The 16,606-nt window shown below is 57.7% G+C and overlaps 1 protein-coding gene across 6 annotated transcripts; it reads left to right on the top strand.

Annotated features, from left to right (window-relative positions):
* The first annotated feature begins 870 nt into the window (after nt 1-870).
* Nucleotides 871-15,396, top strand: Eps8l2 (EPS8 signaling adaptor L2). Of its 6 annotated transcripts, none has more exons than XM_003461311.5 (21): nt 873-1,027; nt 3,669-3,784; nt 3,855-3,910; nt 4,680-4,744; nt 9,138-9,299; nt 9,735-9,884; nt 9,952-10,031; nt 10,155-10,297; nt 10,371-10,447; nt 10,528-10,654; nt 10,730-10,818; nt 10,920-10,994; nt 11,197-11,345; nt 11,427-11,559; nt 11,717-11,826; nt 13,192-13,297; nt 13,729-13,848; nt 13,948-14,020; nt 14,160-14,340; nt 14,455-14,587; nt 14,672-15,396. In XM_003461311.5, exons 2-21 carry the CDS (start codon nt 3,741-3,743, stop codon nt 14,750-14,752), a joined length of 2,154 nt encoding a protein of 717 aa, XP_003461359.1. In that variant the 5' UTR covers nt 873-1,027; nt 3,669-3,740; the 3' UTR covers nt 14,753-15,396. The 6 variants fall into 6 exon arrangements, 5 of the variants coding, with proteins under 5 accessions (XP_023420002.1, XP_003461359.1, XP_063108043.1 ...); XM_063251973.1 differs by having other exon boundaries at nt 4,635-4,744; XM_063251974.1 differs by having other exon boundaries at nt 887-1,027; nt 3,728-3,784; nt 4,635-4,744.
* Nucleotides 15,397-16,606: the final 1,210 nt, after the last annotated feature.

Below are 16,606 nucleotides of genomic sequence, written 5' to 3'. Positions count from 1 at the left end.
AGCCCACAGCACCAGCACAGGATGAGTAACTGTCTTGGAGTAGGGGCTCCACCCAGCTGTTTCTAAGACTGCCTGTTACCAGCTCTGCCCAGGCAGAGAGGGCAGTGGGTGACCCCTGGTGCTGGGCCAAGGTAGGGTCACTTATGGAGCAGGTTCTGTGAGATCAGCTATCAGGGCTGTGAACCAGGAAGCCAGCTGGCTGGGGCAGGTTTGTGCCTGGAGGACAAAAGCCACTTCCTGCCATCTCACCAAGTGCACCCCTGCACCAGGTTCAGGCTGGAAAGGGCACCCAGGAAGTGCTGTGTGTCCAGTGCAGAGCCAGCACCTGCCCTCCTGACAGCACACATCTTCTCTCACAACAGACAACCTGCCTAGGCTCTGTCTGGTGATCATCCCGGCACAGCCTGGCCAGAGTTGCCCTCTAGCCCACCACAACCTTCCTCGGGTCCAGGTGCCCCAGGCTGGCCCTTTCTGAAGGAGCAAGGAGGATAGAGCCAAAAACGGCAGCAGGGCATACAAAGGTCCTCAACAGACACCCCGGAGTGCAGTGGGAGCAGAGGGTCTTGGGAGATCCTGGAGTGTGCAGGTGGGACCCCATCCCACCCGCCGGTTGACTCGGCAGCATGGTTCCAGCTGCGTTCTCCTGACCCCAGAGAGGCCCCCGGGCCATCTGAGGCCGTGGTCACTGGCAAGCTCGCACTGTCACGCCCCAGGACAGAAGCCCCCTCGGGAGGGGTCCAGGACCCTGCGGCTAGCCCTGCCGTGGTGGCAAGGGCGGGGCAGTGGGACCCGCAGTCCGGGTAGGGTGGGGTGGGGCGGGGCGGGGCGTCCCGCACCCCGCCCCCGCTGGCGCCCAGGCCGGTGACTCCGTAACCTGTCGCTCAGGTTCCTAGTCCACGCCCGCCCTGCCTGGCAGCTCGGCTGCCAGGTCCTGCCCGAGCAAACGTGGAGAGCCAGTGAGCCTGTGGCGGCCTGGCGCGCACAGACTTGCAGACGGACGGACGCGGCGTCCCGGACGGCGAAGCAGGTGAGCGCCGCAGCCTGTTTCCTCGGGCGCGGGGATGCGGAGCTCTGGGTGCGGGCTCAGCAGAGATGGGGTTAGAGGGGCTGGGTGCCGCACAGGAGTGGCGCAGGCCGTGGCCTCCCTGGCCCTGTGCCCCACGACCGTCGCGGCGGCCGCCAGTACTCTCGGGTAGGACTGTGTGCTGCGATATTGTTAAGCAGTGGCGGATGAGTCACATGCCCCACCGCGGTCCCCTCCTGGCCCCGAGGACCATGGGGCTCCTCGCATGCCGTGGGAAGGGTCCTCTCCTCTCCTGTGGGCCCAGGGTCTCCTCTAGGGCCTGGCCTGGGGGCCGTCGGCCAGGAGACCTTCCCTAGCGTCCAGGCCAGAAGACAACCCAGGGCTGGCAAACGTCAGCTGGATCAGGCTCTGGGTCAGAGTTGGGGTGTGGAGTTTCAAGGGAGAGGAACCCAGAATGTGGTCCAAGGAGCCCTGCTAGGCCTCTCTAAGAGAATGAGCTGGCCGGGGCCTAAGGGTGTCCAACCTGTGGCCCTCTGGTTCCTGGTTCCTGGGCCAGACTGGGCTGCTCGATTGCATGCAACAACCCCAGTGGCAGGAGAAGAGTACCGGTGACCCTAATCCTGTCCCCTAACCCTCGGTACAGCCCTGGTTCGCCATGCTGGGAGGCAGAATCCTCTGGGCCCCTCTGGGGCCCTGGTCCTCTGCAGCTTCTCTCCAAGCTGGGCTGTTCCTGGACCCGCTATTCCAGGTCCTTGGGCCCGTGCTCCCACCTAGCCCTATATTCCTGGTCTTCTTTGCCTGCCTCTGACTCCCCAGAGTCATCCCTCCCTCTGTCCCTCCCTCTTAAGGGTACAGGGTGTTCCCCAGACCGTAGTTTCCAGACAGGGTGGCATCCAGGGACCCAGGGACTCCCCCATTCCAGAGTGCCCCACCTGGCTCCCATGAGGGCAGCCAGGAGCCCGGTGACTAAGCCGACCCCACCCCAAGGTCACCTGGTGTATAGCCTGGAATTTGAACTTGGAGCCAGTTCCTCCTTCCTTGCTGGCCTGCTGGAGCCTCTTACCCCTCCCCTGCCCAACCACTGCTCCACCCCCACCCCCCCTGCACCTAGCAGGCTGGACCTTCCCTTCAGACACTGGACTTTCGGTGCAGTAAAACCAAAGTGCAGCCTGGGCCCCAGAGTCTTGGGGCCAGCGCTGGGGAACCCCTCTCCACCCCATTGGCTCACAAGGCTAACCCTTCTCTCCCCTCCCTTTGCCCAGATACAATGTCCCTGCCTAGACGTCCCTCAGAGGGCTGCGTGTCCCAGCCTGTGCACACTGTGCCTGGAGGCCCTGGGCGGCTAGAGTTTGTGTTGCCCAGGTGTGTGTGCCTGGCTCCACGTGCCAAACCTTTGGTCTAGCCTGTCAGGAATCCCATTAAGCAAACACTCAGACTCACCCATTGAGCTCACAAGCATTCCGGACATTCTCCATGCATGGGTGGACAGAGGACTCTGGCCAGGCCTCCTCTGGCAAGCCAGGGCCCTTGTGGCTTGTGGAAGGTGTGCACCTCAGCCGGACCAGGGCTGTGGCCAAGGCTGGTGGACCCCACACCTCCTAGGAACACCCCCTAACCTGGTCAGACCAGAAAGTCCAGGGGACTCCAGCCTGCCCCTCCACCCAGCACTCTGCACACCCAAATGAGGCAGGGGGGACATCCTCAAGGGTGACATTTTTGGACCCTGGGGATAGCTATGAAGAGCCCGGGAAGGACACAGGGCAGCCAGTCTGGAAGTCCCCAGAGGGCACAGACCCATACCATGTCAGGCTAATCCAGGCCATCAGCTCTGCTTACACCCAAGGGAAGGCCCCAGGGTGCAACCCAGATCAGAAACCTGCTCATTTAGCCAGGTGTGGTGGTACAGGCTTGTAATCCCAGCATTCAGGAGGCAGAGGCAGGAGGATCACTGAGAATTTCAAGGCCAGCCTGAACAATACAGGCAGACCCTACAGAGAGAGAGAGAGAGAGAGAGAGAGAGAGAGAGAGAAACTTGTTCATTTTCACAGCTAGGCCTCAGTTTCCCCAAAATGCAGCTGGCAAGAGGTCAGGGCTGGAAATTTGGCCCCAGAGAGTGGCTATCCTGGGTTTGCCTGGGGAGGCACCAGTTACCTCTGCGAACCTCAACCCCACACCCTCCTTGTCCTTGACCTCTTCACCTTCCCCTCACCTGCACATCCTAGACCAGCTTCTGAGAACTCAGGACCTCAAGATGCCCTGCTGCGTGGTCCAGAGGGAACCAGGGCCAACCTGGGGCCAGGGGCTGTAGGTCCACAGGAGCATGCAGGGTCCTGATAGAGACCTGGATGTGGGGCCAGCAGCTGGGTTTCCTTCTGGGCTTTGCACACCCCCGTAGCCTCCCCTTTTCCTCCTCCCCTACTGGTTCCCATCCACCTCAAGGTTCCCCAGACCCATACCCAGAGCCCTTCAGGAGGGTCCAGAGCAAGGTGGGGCTTGTGGCCACAGCTGGGGCCTGGGGTAGGGGCTGTGCTCCCAAGGATCCCAGGAATCTGGTGAGGCGGCTGAGTTCCAGTGTCTGTAGCCTGGCCACCCAGGCTAGGAGGAGGCTTCCAGCCAGGTCTACTGCCTGTCTATGTCTTCTCAGGTGTGGGCCAGACACTGGGCCCAACGGGGGCCCCACTGAGTTTTGCCCTCTCTGACCAGCACCAAGGACACCATGAGTCAGCTAGGACCCATGAGCTGCTGCCCAGGTTCCACCAAGTAAGCCCCCACACCCCAGTGCCAGGGAGGGAGGAGTGTTGGCACTGCCCTCACCTGCCACTCCCCACAGCGGCAGCCTGGGCCGGTCTGATGGTATGGCCAGGATGAGCGCCAAGGACCTGTTTGGTGAGTGAGGTTTAAGGATGGCCTGGATGTGGGAGGCAGTCGGGGGCTGTTCCCGGATCCTGACCCCAGGGGAGCCCCAGCCTGGCAGCCCTGGGACTTTGAGGAGCCCTTTGGACCTAAGCCACTGATGGCTTCTGAGGTGCATCCCCAAAGGTGTGGCCAATGAGCACCCCTCCCCCCAGACGTAAGGGGAGAGGCCTTTACGAATAATTCAGGGAGCATCAGTATTGATTCCCCTGCAACACGATAGATGGAGGGGGTTCAGGCAGGACCCAGTTGCCAGGTGTCCACTCCAAAGAGGCCACTACCCGGGCCATGCCCCTACCACACCACGCCCCACTGTGCCCAGGCTATGCCCCAAGATCGCCCCTGGCCCAACCACACCACCTTAGGCCTTGCCTCTAGCTCTGGCCCACCACCCCTCCCCACCCCCATTTGTGCCCTTCAGTAGAGGAGGGGCAGAGTTTAGCTCTCCGTGGGAGTCCTGGCTAAGCTTCCCCCACCTCAGCAAGATGGGGTATCCTCTGTGGAGCACGGATGAGCCTCCCACTTCTCCAGCATACATTCTGGTCACTGCTGCCCTTCATGGCTCTGAGTAGCGCAGGGCTTTGCGCCACCCTGCCCTGGGGCCCCTCTGGTACTGCGCACTGGGGGTTCCTTCTTTCTTCCTGCCGACCAGCAGGGACCCTCGCCCCACTGCACCCTCCTGTGGCCCCTGTACCAGGGGCTTCAATCTGCTATGGGGTGAGAGATGCCTTCTCCCGTCCAGAGCAGAGGAAGAAGTACTCCAACTCCAATGTCATCATGCACGAGATCTCCCAGTACCACGTCCAGGTGAGGCCCCAGCCCAGGAAACAGTGTCACAGCTGGGGGACATCCCCATGGTCCTGGGCTCAGCACAATGGGGAGACAACCCCTCCAGTCCCTCAGAGTTCATGGTGGGGCCACGGAGAGCCCACCCTGGGATGTTGGTGTCCAGCACCACTCAGTGTGTGCTGAGCAGACACCCTGGGGGCTGGACAGGAAAAGTGGGTGGAAAGGAAGCTGTCATTGACCCCTGAGCAGGGACTTGTGTTAGGAGGAGACGCTGGAACAAAGGGGCCCTTTATTAAGAGCTCCCTGGCTGAGCCCAGACTGGTATCCCGCACCCTGTGGACCAGCTGCCAGCTCAGGAGGCCTCCAGCTGGGCCCCTTGTAACTCAGAACTTGGGAGATCCGCTCTTCTGTAGCGTTTCTCTACCTGGAAGTAGCAGGGCCATGCCTGCGGGCGGCAGAGTGAGGCTGTGCTGCTCTGCCTGCCCTGCCTGCAGGTCGCCCTGTGCCTGGCTGGGCTGTGCACCTAAAGATGCTCTCTGGCCTCAGCACCCTGTCTGGGTTGAGGGTCCACAGGGCCCTCAGGAATCCACAAGCATCTCTGGAGGACAGGGTATTGGGGTGATCAAGGCCCTGCCTACTGCAGGCATGGTGCCCTGGGCAGGACAGAGGTGTGGACAGGGCAGATTTGACTCTTCCTTCTTGGCAGCTCTGCCCTGTTCTCCCAAGAGGATGGGACTTTGCTCTCCTTGTTGAGTAGCTACTGGGACCTTCCTGCCTGGCTCCTGGACTTTGGTCCAAGCTGGCCCAGCTTAGCTCAGCTATTCCAGGTGCCTTTCACACTTATCCAGGGGCCAGCAAGGGTGAGGGAATAGGTGGGGTTTACCTGAGGGTGAAGGACCCATTCTGACAATGGGGGTGGGTGCCAGGAAGTCCCTGTTTATTTCTCTTTACTTTCTTCTAACTTTTCACACAAACCAGGTGTGGTGGCACACATGTGTAATTCCAGGACTCAGGAAGCTGAGGCAGGAGGACTGCCTCAAGTTAGAGGCCACAGTGCACAGTGAGTTCAAGGCTTGCCTGGCCTACAAAGTGAGACCCTGTCTCAAAACAAAACAAAACAACTTTTCCTACAGCAAACTGATGTGGGTGATTCTGTTACCATGGTGACCAGGGCAGAGAGCAGTTCCATCACCCCAGGCTCCTTCAAAACCCCTGTGTGGTTGCAGCCATCTCCACCCCAATCCTCAGAGAGAATTTGTACATGATATATCTTGCTTCTTCTTTTCCCCAGTATCCTCTTTATTTAAAAAAACTTTATTTCCATTTTTTCCTGGTACCAGGGATAAAACTTACAACCTCACACTTGCAGGTAGGTGCTTATGCCGCTGAATTAAATTCCCAGCCTCTCTGGTCTCTTTTTTTCCTTTCTTTTCTTCTCTCCTCCCCCTGCCTAGTTCCCCTTTCTCATTTGAACATTTTCTTCCCATTTCCCAATATCTACTATACATTTTGGTCCTTATTTACACTTCTGGTTTCTTATACCACAGAAACAATATGGTATTTATATATGTGTGTTCCATTTATTTCACTTAAGAGTGTGGTCTCAGTGGGCTGGCGATTTAGCTCAGTGGCTCAAGTGCTTATCTGTTAAGTGCAAAGTTGTGAATCCAACCCCTGGTGCCAAAAACAAAAAAAAGTATGGTCTTAAGGTGCATCCATTTAGCTAGAAATCTTTCAAGTTTATCCTTCTTTATGGCTGAGAAGTACTCCATTGTATAAAAAATCTTACATTTTCTTCATCTATTACTTGATTAATGGGCATTTGGGCTGTTTCCAAGATTTAGCTATTACAAATTGTGCTGCTAATAATGTGTGGGTATGCATATATCACTGTGCTATGATGCTTTTAATTTTTTCAGGAAGATACCAAGAAGGGGAATAGCTGGGTCAAAGGGGACATGTTGTCCTAGCCTTTTGAGGAATCTCTATACTGATTTCCACAGTGGTTGTACCCAGTCTGGACTCCCACCAACAGTAGAGAAGGGTTCCTTTTCCCACAGCCCCACTAGCATTTGTTATTGGTTACCCACAGAAAGTTTTTGAAATATGTTATTTTTTCCTCCCATATTTGCCAGGATTCATCAGTGAGACCTTCTGCATACTGGGAAGTTTCTGTTCATTAATTCATTTGTGTGCCTCTAAGATCGATCTCTAGGGTTGCTCTATCTTTCTTTTTGGTTCTGGAGAATGTGTTTTCCCTAGTATTTTTCTTAATATTTTCTTACTAGAAGTTTACCAATTTTATTAATTTATCAGAATGAATTCTGAGCTTGGATTTTCTGTATTGATTTTCTTTTTACTAGTTTGTGGCCTTTTTTTGCTTGTAACTCCTTCCTTCTACTTGCCTTTGGCTTTGTTTATCATGTTCTTCTCACTTTTGTTGTTTGTTTTTCTCCCTCCAGTGCTGGGCAGCAAACCCAGGGTCTCAGTGCTTTGCCCCTGAGCTGCGCCATGGCTCTTCCTCTTTTGAGACAGAGTCTAACAAGATCGCCCAGACTGGCCTCAGTCTTTCTGTCCTTCTGCCTCAGCCTTCCAAGTAGCAGTGATTGCATTTATACACCACCTTGCCTGGCTCAACATCCTTAACTATGACTTGTAAAAACAGAGAACTTTTAGCCAAGTGTGGTGGCACACACCTGTAATCCTAGCACTCAAGAGGCTGAGGCAGGAGGATTGCCGTGAGTTTGAGGCCAGTCTCAGCTAGATAGTTCAAGACTAGCCTTTATTTATAAAAATAAATAAAATAAAACTTTTAAGGTTTTTTTTGTACTGGGAATCAAACTCAGGACCGTGTGCTTGGCAGGTATGCACTTAAGCATAAGCACTTATGCTTCTGAGCTATGTCCCCAGCCCTAAAAAAAACCAAAAACACTTTCAACTTTTAACAAAGTTAAAGGTGATACATACTTGCTCTTTTCCTACATAAAGAAAACTAGGGGCCTGGGATTTAGCTCAGTGGCTTAAGTGCTTGCCTGGTAAGCATGAGGTCATGAGTTTGATCCCTGGTACCAAGAGAAAAAAGAAAAAAATCAGCCCTTCATCATAGCTACTGCATATGTTTTTTTGCCACTTTTTATGTTTTTTTTTTTTTTCAGGCAGAATTTTTTTTTTAATCAAACCCAGAGCCCTGTGCATGCTAGAGAAGAAAGGATTCCTCTACTGAGCTACATTCTCAATGAGACATTTTTATTTCAAGTTAAATTTGTCGGTTTGAGCATCTGGACTTCCTTCTTTGCTGAGGAAAGGGCCCTATGAAAAGAGACTTGAGATGACTGAAAATCATCCTGTATTTGCTTCTAGTGACTTTATGGCTTTGTGCTTCTTGGTTAATGTTTGTCCAGCTGCCCAGCACTATTTACTGAGTCCTAATGCCCAGGAGGGAGGAGGGCCTCACTCTGAGGGGGTAGAGGGGAGCTTGGCCAGGAGGGCACCAGAGCCAGGCTCAGAGGGGAGACACACAGGTCCAGCCAGCAGCAGTCCCCAAGGGTGCTGTGATTCTGAGCACATCCCTGAGGGCCTGTCCCAGGCCAGCACTGTCCTGGGTCAGAGGAAACACCTCAATCCTAGCAGCCAGAACTGGTGCTAGACGCAGGAGTACAGACAACTTGATGTGGGGTCAGAGAAATGAAAACAAAGAAAGCCAGGCCAGGTGACTCCCATGAGGGAGAAGAGTAGCTAGGAGCAGCAAAGGCAAAGCTGGGGTGAGGGGCCCCTGCCATTCCTGGAGTCCAGTGTCAGGGGTTGAGGAGAAACAGGCTCAAGGTATAAAGCTATAAAGCAGTCTGCAGTTGTTTTGTTTTGTTTTTGTCTTTTGGGGACAGTTTCACTAGGCAGTTTAGGCTGGCCTTGAGCTCACTTCGTAGCCCAGGCAGGCCTTGAACTCTCAATGATCCACCTGCCTCAGCCTCCGGAGTGCTGGTATTACAAACATGAGCCACCATGCCTGGCCAGTCTGAAGTTTTTTGAGGGTTTTTGGGTTTTTGGTTTTTTGATTTTTTGAGACAGGGTCTTGCTATGTAGTCTAGACTGGCCTTGAATTCACTGTGTAGCCCAGGCTGGTCTTGAACTCACATTGATCCTCCCGCTTCAGCCTCCCAAGTGCTGGGATTACAGGCATGTGCCACCATGGCCAGCTTAAAGGTTTTATCACTGCACAATCACAATCTCCAAAAAAAATCCACCAAGGCAGAATAGACCTCCCCACACACACACCTGAAGACCCTAACCCTAACCCTTCATGGCCATGGCTCCTCAGGGTTCTTCATAGCTGGCTGGGGCTCCAGGCTGCCTCCCTTTGGTTCTGGTAACACAGGAGGGCTGTGCCCAGCGGTGACCACCTGTCCTCCCCCAGCACCTGGCCACATTCATCATGGACAAGAGCGAGGCCATCACCTCTGTGGATGATGCCATCCGGAAGCTGGTGCAGCTGAGCTCTAAGGAGAAGGTTTGGGCCCAGGAGATGCTGCTGCAGGTCAGCGACCAGTCAGTGCGGCTGCTGGACATCGAGACACAGGTAAGGGCAGCTGGAGGCTGGGCTGCTGTGCCCTGGGCTCCACGTGTGCCAGGGCCCCTGTGAGCCAGGCATTGCCTGCCATTCCAGTTGGTGGGAGATGACAGGGTCCAGGCAGTGAGAGGATGAGAAGGTGCAGAGAGTATGTCACAGCAGTAGCCAGCACCTGCCTGTGCCCTGGGTGTTTCTGAAGCTGTGACTAGGCCTGGCACTGTCTTTGTCAGTATCCCTAGGCCACAGCTGGGCCTCACCTGCCCCTTTTCTGTGCCTGTGGGTGATGTGTGTCTGTGTCCGAGGACCACATGCCACATGCTGTACCCACACAGAGTTCCGTGGCCAGGCACCAATCCCTTTCTTAGCCCTGGCTGTATGCACTGTGTGTGGGGCCGCCATCCAGCCCATGCCCAGGGCTGTGCTGACCCTGGCACCTGTCCACAGGAGGAGCTGGAGAACTTTCCCCTGCCCACGGTGCAGCACAGCCAGACGGTGCTCAACCAGCTGCGCTACCCCTCGGTGCTGCTCCTAGTGTGCCAGGACTCGGAGCAGAACAAACCTGACATCCACTTCTTCCACTGCGACGAAGTGGAGGTGAGGCAGCACGCCCCCGGGGGCTGCATGGTGACGCTGGGCCAGCCTGATCCCCCTGTGCCCCCAGGCAGAGCTGGTGCAAGAGGACGTGGAGAGCGCGCTGGCTGACTGCCGGCTGGGGAAGAAGATGCGGCCACAGACTCTGAAGTAGGGCTGTGGGCCAAGGGAGGCCAGGGTTTTGCCGGGTGGAGTGCAGGAGTGGGGGGGGGGCAAGGGGGGACACCCCTCTGGGAGTGATGGCTGGGCTGAGCGGGCCCCTTGTCCCTCTAGAGGACACCAGGAGAAGATCCGGCAGCGGCAGTCCATCCTGCCCCTTCCCCAGGGCCCGACCCCCATTCCCTTCCAACGCCAGGCAGGGGACTCCCCTCACGCCAAGAACCGCGTGGGCCCTCCAGCCCCGCTCCAGGACCCAGGTAGGCCTAGGGCTGGGTGGGGGGCGACTCTTGGATCCGGAGGCCCCTTTGCAGCTGGTCTGTGCCCCACCAGGCTACCACCGTCATCGCCGGGAATCCCAGGATGAGGAGCCGCGGGCAGTGCTGGCCCAGAGGATAGAGAAGGAGACGGTGGGTGGGTGGGTGTCCGCCCGGGCCTCCCAGGGCTCTCCCTGTCCCAGCCCCGTGGCTAACCCCGTCTCTGACCCCAGCAAATCCTCAACTGCGCCCTGGACGACATCGAGTGGTTCGTGGCCCGACTACAGAAGGCGGCAGAGGCGTTCAAGCAGTTGAACCAGCGGAAGAAGGGCAAGAAGAAGGGCAAGAAGGGGCCGGCAGGTGCGCTGCACTGGCCGGGCTGGGGGCGGCGCCGGGGGTAAAGCCCAGCTCACGCCCACCACCCACCACCCGCAGAGGGCGTCCTCACGCTGCGGGCGCGGCCCCCCTCCGAGGCGGAGTTTGTCGACTGCTTCCAGAAAATCAAGCTGGCCATCAACCTGCTCGTGAGTGCGCCCTCGCCCTGCGCCCCTGCGCGGCGGGAGGGTGAAGGGTTCCTATGTCCCCAGCGGTCCATGCACTCACCATGCCACGCCTTGTCCCGCAGGCGAAGCTGCAGAAGCACATCCAGAACCCCAGCGCCGCGGAGCTGGTGCACTTCCTCTTCGGACCGCTAGACCTGGTGCTGGGGGGCGGGGCCGAGGGGCTGGCGGGCAGGGCCTGGGCGGGTGGGGAAGTCAGCGTGTCTCTGAGTGGCCGCCTAGGCCTACTCACCTGGTCGAGGTCCCTGCCCAGCGCTCACCTGCCGAGCCGCGGGTGTGCGAGTGTGTGGGCCACAGGCCCTGCCCGGTGGGCACGCCAGTCTGATCCACGCTGTGCCCCAGATCGTCAACACCTGCGGAGGCCCGGACCTCGCGCGCTCCGTGTCCAGTCCCCTGCTCTCCCGCGACGCTGTGGGCTTCCTGCGTGGCCATCTGGTCCCCAAGGAGATGTCGCTGTGGGAGTCGCTGGGAGAGACCTGGGCGCGGCCCCGGTATAGAGGCGGTGGGGCAGGTTGGGTGTACTGGGTGGGCCAGCTCCATGGGTCAAGGCTGATCCAAGACTGTCCACCCAGCTCCGAGTGGCCACAGGAGCCGCAGGTGCCCCCCTACGTGCCCAGGTTCCACAGCGGCTGGGAGCCACCCCTGGACGTGCTGCAGGAGGCACCCTGGGAGGTGGAGGGTCCAGCAGCCGCGCCAGAAGACCAGGTCAGGTCTCTCCCAGATGCACACCTGCCACCCTGAACTGGGCATCTGGTTCCCTGACCTGGGTGTGGACATTTCGCTAGCCCAGGACCCTGCCCATCACTGCCTTTCTTGCCTGATCACCACCCCACATCAACCCAGGGCACCACTTTCCCCACAGCCAATCCCGGGGCACCGACTGTCTGCACGAAGCTCACCCAAACATGTCCTGGGTGAGGCCACAGCTCCAGGGGACGCCCTGCCGACAGCCAGCTCCCCCCACGCTCACAGGTGAGTCCCCAACAGGACACACGGGCATACGCTGCCACAGGTGGTGGCAAATAAGCTTATTGTGGTGACTCAAAACACTGCTTTTCCAGATTAGAACCCAGTTTTCATATGATTTTGGTAACAGTTAAAGGTAAAGTTTTTAAAATCACCCATGAATTCACTAACCTTGAACACTGGGTCTCTTCATCCTTCCACATGTAAGGAGAAGTCAAAGCTTAGAAACTGCATGGAGGGGGCTGGGGATTTAGCTCAGTGGCATAAGCACCTGCCTTGCAAGCAGGCAGTCGTGAGTTCGATCCCTGGTACCGATAAAAATGAAAAAGACAAAAAAAAAAAAAAAAAAAAAGAAAAGAAAAGAAACTGCATGGAGCACCACTGTCTCTGTGGGCTGGTGAGGGCTGATTATTTTTTTTCATGTTTTTAAGTTATTTATTTATTTATTTTTGTGCTGGGCAAAGAAGTTGGGTCTTGGGGCTGGGGATTTAGCTCAACGGCATAAGCGCCTGCCTTGCAAGCAGGCAGTCATGAGTTCGATCCCCGGTACTGATAAAAAGGAAAAAGACAAAAAAAAAAAAAAAGTCAGGTCTTTTGCACTGTGTTGTATCCCCAGCACCCCTCCCCCTTTTTGAGACATGTTCTCATTAAATTTGCTAGATTGGTCAGGCTGGGACTGAACTTTCCTGCCTCAGATCACTGGAGTGATGTGGCAGTGGTTTAAAGAGACCAAGGGTCTGAGTTAGCATAAGCCCCCAGCCCCAGTTACACTGTTTGTCCCAGGATGGGGTATCCCTGTGTCTCTCCTCCTCTGTGATCTCTCTGCTGGCCCCTGGTCTGCCTGAGAAGCCTGTCACTGCTTGAGCCTAGGGTCCAGCTTCAGGAGTGAAAGAGCCAGAGACCTGGGTTGCACACAAGCCTGCCCCTGCCCTTGAGGCCGCTGGGCCCACATACACACATTTCCAAGGCCCTTCCACCCTGAAGCCACCTATGCACAGCAGTGCCTCTGCCCAGAGCCACCGCAATGGTTAGGAGAGGTGGACCCACATTCTTAGAGCTCAGGGTAGCGTCCATGCATCTGCACTGCCTTCACACCTGGGCAGTGGCCAGGGAGACACGGCCCCCTGTCAGACGCTTACCTGGTTCCAGCTCTCCTGCGGGCCAGGCTGAAACCCTTGTGGCCACCTTGTGGCCACTGGGTGGGAAACTCAGGCTCTGTACCACCCCTCTGCTGCCCCACCTCCTGCTGTCAGCACAGTCTCTGTGCCTCACTGGGCAGCAGAGTGCCAGTGGCCTGGTGCCTGAGGAGCTGCTACCCCGCTCCGAGGAGACCCCAGCCCAGCCTGGCCTCAGCTTTTCCGGTGCTCGCAGGGGCTACCAGCCAATGCCAGCCACGGCCAAGTATGTGAAGATTCTCTACGACTTCACAGCCCGAAATGCCAATGAGCTCTCCGTGCAGAAGGACGAGGTCCTAGAGGTGAGGGTAGGCTGCCAGGGGAGCTAGGGTTGTCCTGCGTCCTGGCTTGGAACACGGGGTCAGGCCTGTGTCCTGGATCCCCGGCACCGGAGTCCGCAGGGTCCGCTAGCTAGGCCTCCCTTCAGCCCCCTATGCAACAGGCTGAAGGGACCCCACCTGAGCCTGCGTGGTGGCCTACAGACTTGGTGCCAACAAGACCTCCGGTGCAGCCCCGCAGGGGTTGTCACACCCACCCCACCCAAGAGCCTGCATTTGTGTAGCAGTGCATTTGTGTGGAACCTAAATCCAGACCACCTGCCGAAGGACAGAAAGGGAGCAGGCCGCTTTGGGGGTGGGGGCAGCGTCTACATCTACAGCTAGGCCAGAGGCTCCCCTCCAAAACTGGCCGGGTGCCAGGACTGAGGGGAGGTCTGACGGTGCATTGCCCCCAGGTGCTGGAAGACGGACGGCAGTGGTGGAAGCTGCGTAACCGAAGCGGCCAGGCGGGCTATGTGCCCTGCAACATCCTGGCAGAGGCCCGGCCAGAAGAGGTCGGCGCTCCCCCAGAGCAGGTGGGTGCCCTGGGTGCCCTAATCCGGCGGGAAGGACAGAGCCTAGGGACCCAACAGCCCCTATTTCACTCGCATTTCCCCCTCGCTCGCTCCCAGTAGGCCGGTCAGAGATACTGGGGTCCCGCCAGTCCGACCCACAAACTGCCCCCGACCTTCCCCGGGAACAAGGACGGTAAGGACTGGTTTAAGCAGTAGGGGGCGCGGGGCGGGGTCGAACTGTGGGCGGGGCTGAGTGCTGCAGGCGGGGCCTCAGGAAGGGCTAGCCCTGAAGGGCTGGGGTGAGTGCTGCGGGTTGGGCGCATGTGCCGCAGAGCTGATCCACCAGATGGACGAGGTGAATGACGAGCTGGCCAAGAGGATCAGTCACATCAAGGTGCAGCAGTCTCGGCCCTTCCGGATGGAGCGCAGCCACCCCGTGCCTCTGCCACTCACTTTCGAGTCGGGCCCGGATGAGGTCCGCGCCTGGCTGGAGGCCAAAGCCTTCAGCAGCCGGTGAGCAGCTTGGGGCTGCAGGGGTAGCAGGAGGGCTGGGATGCGTGCAGGTGGGCTCAGGTGGGAGCGGGTACCAGGCTGCCCGCCCACCACCCTCCTCTTCCCCTCCCCCAGCGTCGTGGAGAACTTGGGCATCCTGACGGGGCCCCAGCTGTTCTCACTCAACAAGGAGGAGCTGAAGAAGGTGTGTGGGGAGGACGGCGTCCGCGTGTACAGCCAGCTCACAGTGCAGAAGGCTATCCTAGAGGTGAGGACCACACACCTCTTCCCCTGCACCCCATTGGGGGGCTGACATGCAGCCCCAGGCTGAGACCCCATCTGTCTTCCCTAGAAGCAGCAGAGCGGATCAGAGCTGGAGGAGCTCATGAACAAGTTTCATTCCAAGAGCCAGAGGAGGGCAGAGGACAGCTAGACCTGGCTGAGTGTGCAGAAGCAGCACCCACCCCACATGGAGTGGAATCTTTATAGCTGTACTGTTTTATACCAAGGACTCAGGGGCCTAGTGGGGCGGCCACCTGCCTCCAGGCCCAGGCCTGGCCAGACCCCCAGCTCACATACCATCCACACCAAGGACCAGGGCCAGCCAAACCTGTGCCCACTCTGGACGCTCAGCTACGCATCCCAAGCCACAGAGCTCCCCAGCAGAATGGGTTTGTTCATAGGTCTCCTGTGCTCCTGGCACTGTGATGCTGACCCCCAGGCTGCCGGCTTTCCATCCACCTTCCCATCTTCCCCCCCACACCCCAGGAGTGGCTGGAGCTCAGAGCTGGCTGGACTGGTGACCTGCATCTAGATTTGTTCCCTTCCCTGGGTGCTGCTTGGCAAGGGCAGCTTGGGCAGGGGCTCCAGGACAGGACCCTGTTGAGGTCTAAGGGTGGACTGGACAAGAGAACTGACCTCAGACACCACCCCACAGGGCTCTGACTGTGTCCCAGGCCAGTGGAGCCTGGTTGCTGTGCTGGTGGCTATGTCTTGGGGCCCTGGAATGAATATCACACTCAGAGATGAGACAAGGAGGCTCTGAGGTCATGTCATTAAAACAGTTGTCTCCTGGCAGTAGAGTATCTGTCTCCTGGGGTAGGGTCCTGGACCCTCCAAGGCTGCATCTCTTCTAAGAACTGAGGCAAAGGGCAAGGGGTGAAAAAGCTGAGGCCCCTGGGGGTCATTTCCAGGAGGTGAGAGGCTGTGGGAGCCCAGGAGATTGTCCCCTCCCCGCTTGCTGAGGTCTGCCCAGGCTAGCACCAGAGGGCCCAACCAACCCAGGTTGGTTCCGTGGGGCATCTATCAAGTCTGACATGCCTGGAAGAAAGGTGTGGCCTGAGGACCCAGCTCATAGGCAGTGAGGGGCATCATCAGGCTGCTCATGTACCTGCTCTGAAGAGGGAAGCTGCCCTGGCCAATGTGTGGGGCCTCGTCCCAGTACACCCTTAGAGAAGACCTTTGGCGCCCTCTACTACTCCCTCTGCATGTTGCCCAAGTTGTCACTGAGGGGCGCTGCAACCCTGGGCTGAGTGCAGAGGTCTGGCTTGTGTGTCCCTAAAGCTGACTGCGAATCTGGCCCTGGAGTGGAGGTCTGGGTGCCATTTTGGAACTTTGCCTGGTGAGCCAGGGTGACTGCAGGGTGCAGGTTAGGTCTGCTGGGGCCGGTGTGGAGGAGGCTCTGTCCATGTCCCTGGATAGGTCCAGCCCTAGGCCTCAGAAGCCCCCTTCTCACATACAGGCCTGCAGGGTCCAGTAAAAGGGCCATGTGAGCATCTTGTGTTCTCCAAACCATGACCTGATGCGTTGACCGCTGTCTTCGCCAGGTCTAAAGATACTCTGACTTTCTCCTTATCCAGGACAGTAGCCATGGCCTGGCCCAGGAGGAAAAGGGAAAGTTGGGCTGGGGACAGTTTCCTTCAGGCCAGGGATGGCCTGGATACCACCTGTTCCCAGAGCAGGTCTCAGAATCCCTGGGGTACCTTACCTTGGAGTTGGATGGAGGCTGCCCCAGTCCCACTTGGCTCCAGCAGGCTGAGTGCCACCAGGTGGTCTGGGGTTCCAGATACTTCCACGCTTGGGTCCCAGAACCTGCACCTGCTTCCTTAGCCATCCTCAGCCCCAGGCTACTACCTGCTCTGTTCCCACACAACCTCCTGGACAGCTGAGAAGGCTCTAGACCCCCAAGCCCAAAGCTCCTCTTCCCCAGGTACAGGCCTCTAGCCACAAGTTGTTCCTGTTGCTTCCAAGGATCTCTGTCACCTCCAGACACTCTCAGGAGCAATCA

This window comes from Cavia porcellus, unplaced genomic scaffold, assembly GCF_034190915.1.
Source record: "Cavia porcellus strain 051 isolate PalLab524CR breed Dunkin Hartley unplaced genomic scaffold, mCavPor4.1 scaffold_6, whole genome shotgun sequence".
Classification (NCBI taxonomy): Eukaryota; Metazoa; Chordata; class Mammalia; order Rodentia; family Caviidae; genus Cavia; species Cavia porcellus.
The sequence above is the reverse complement of the archived record's forward strand: the minus strand, read 5'-3'. Positions and strand labels throughout refer to the sequence as shown.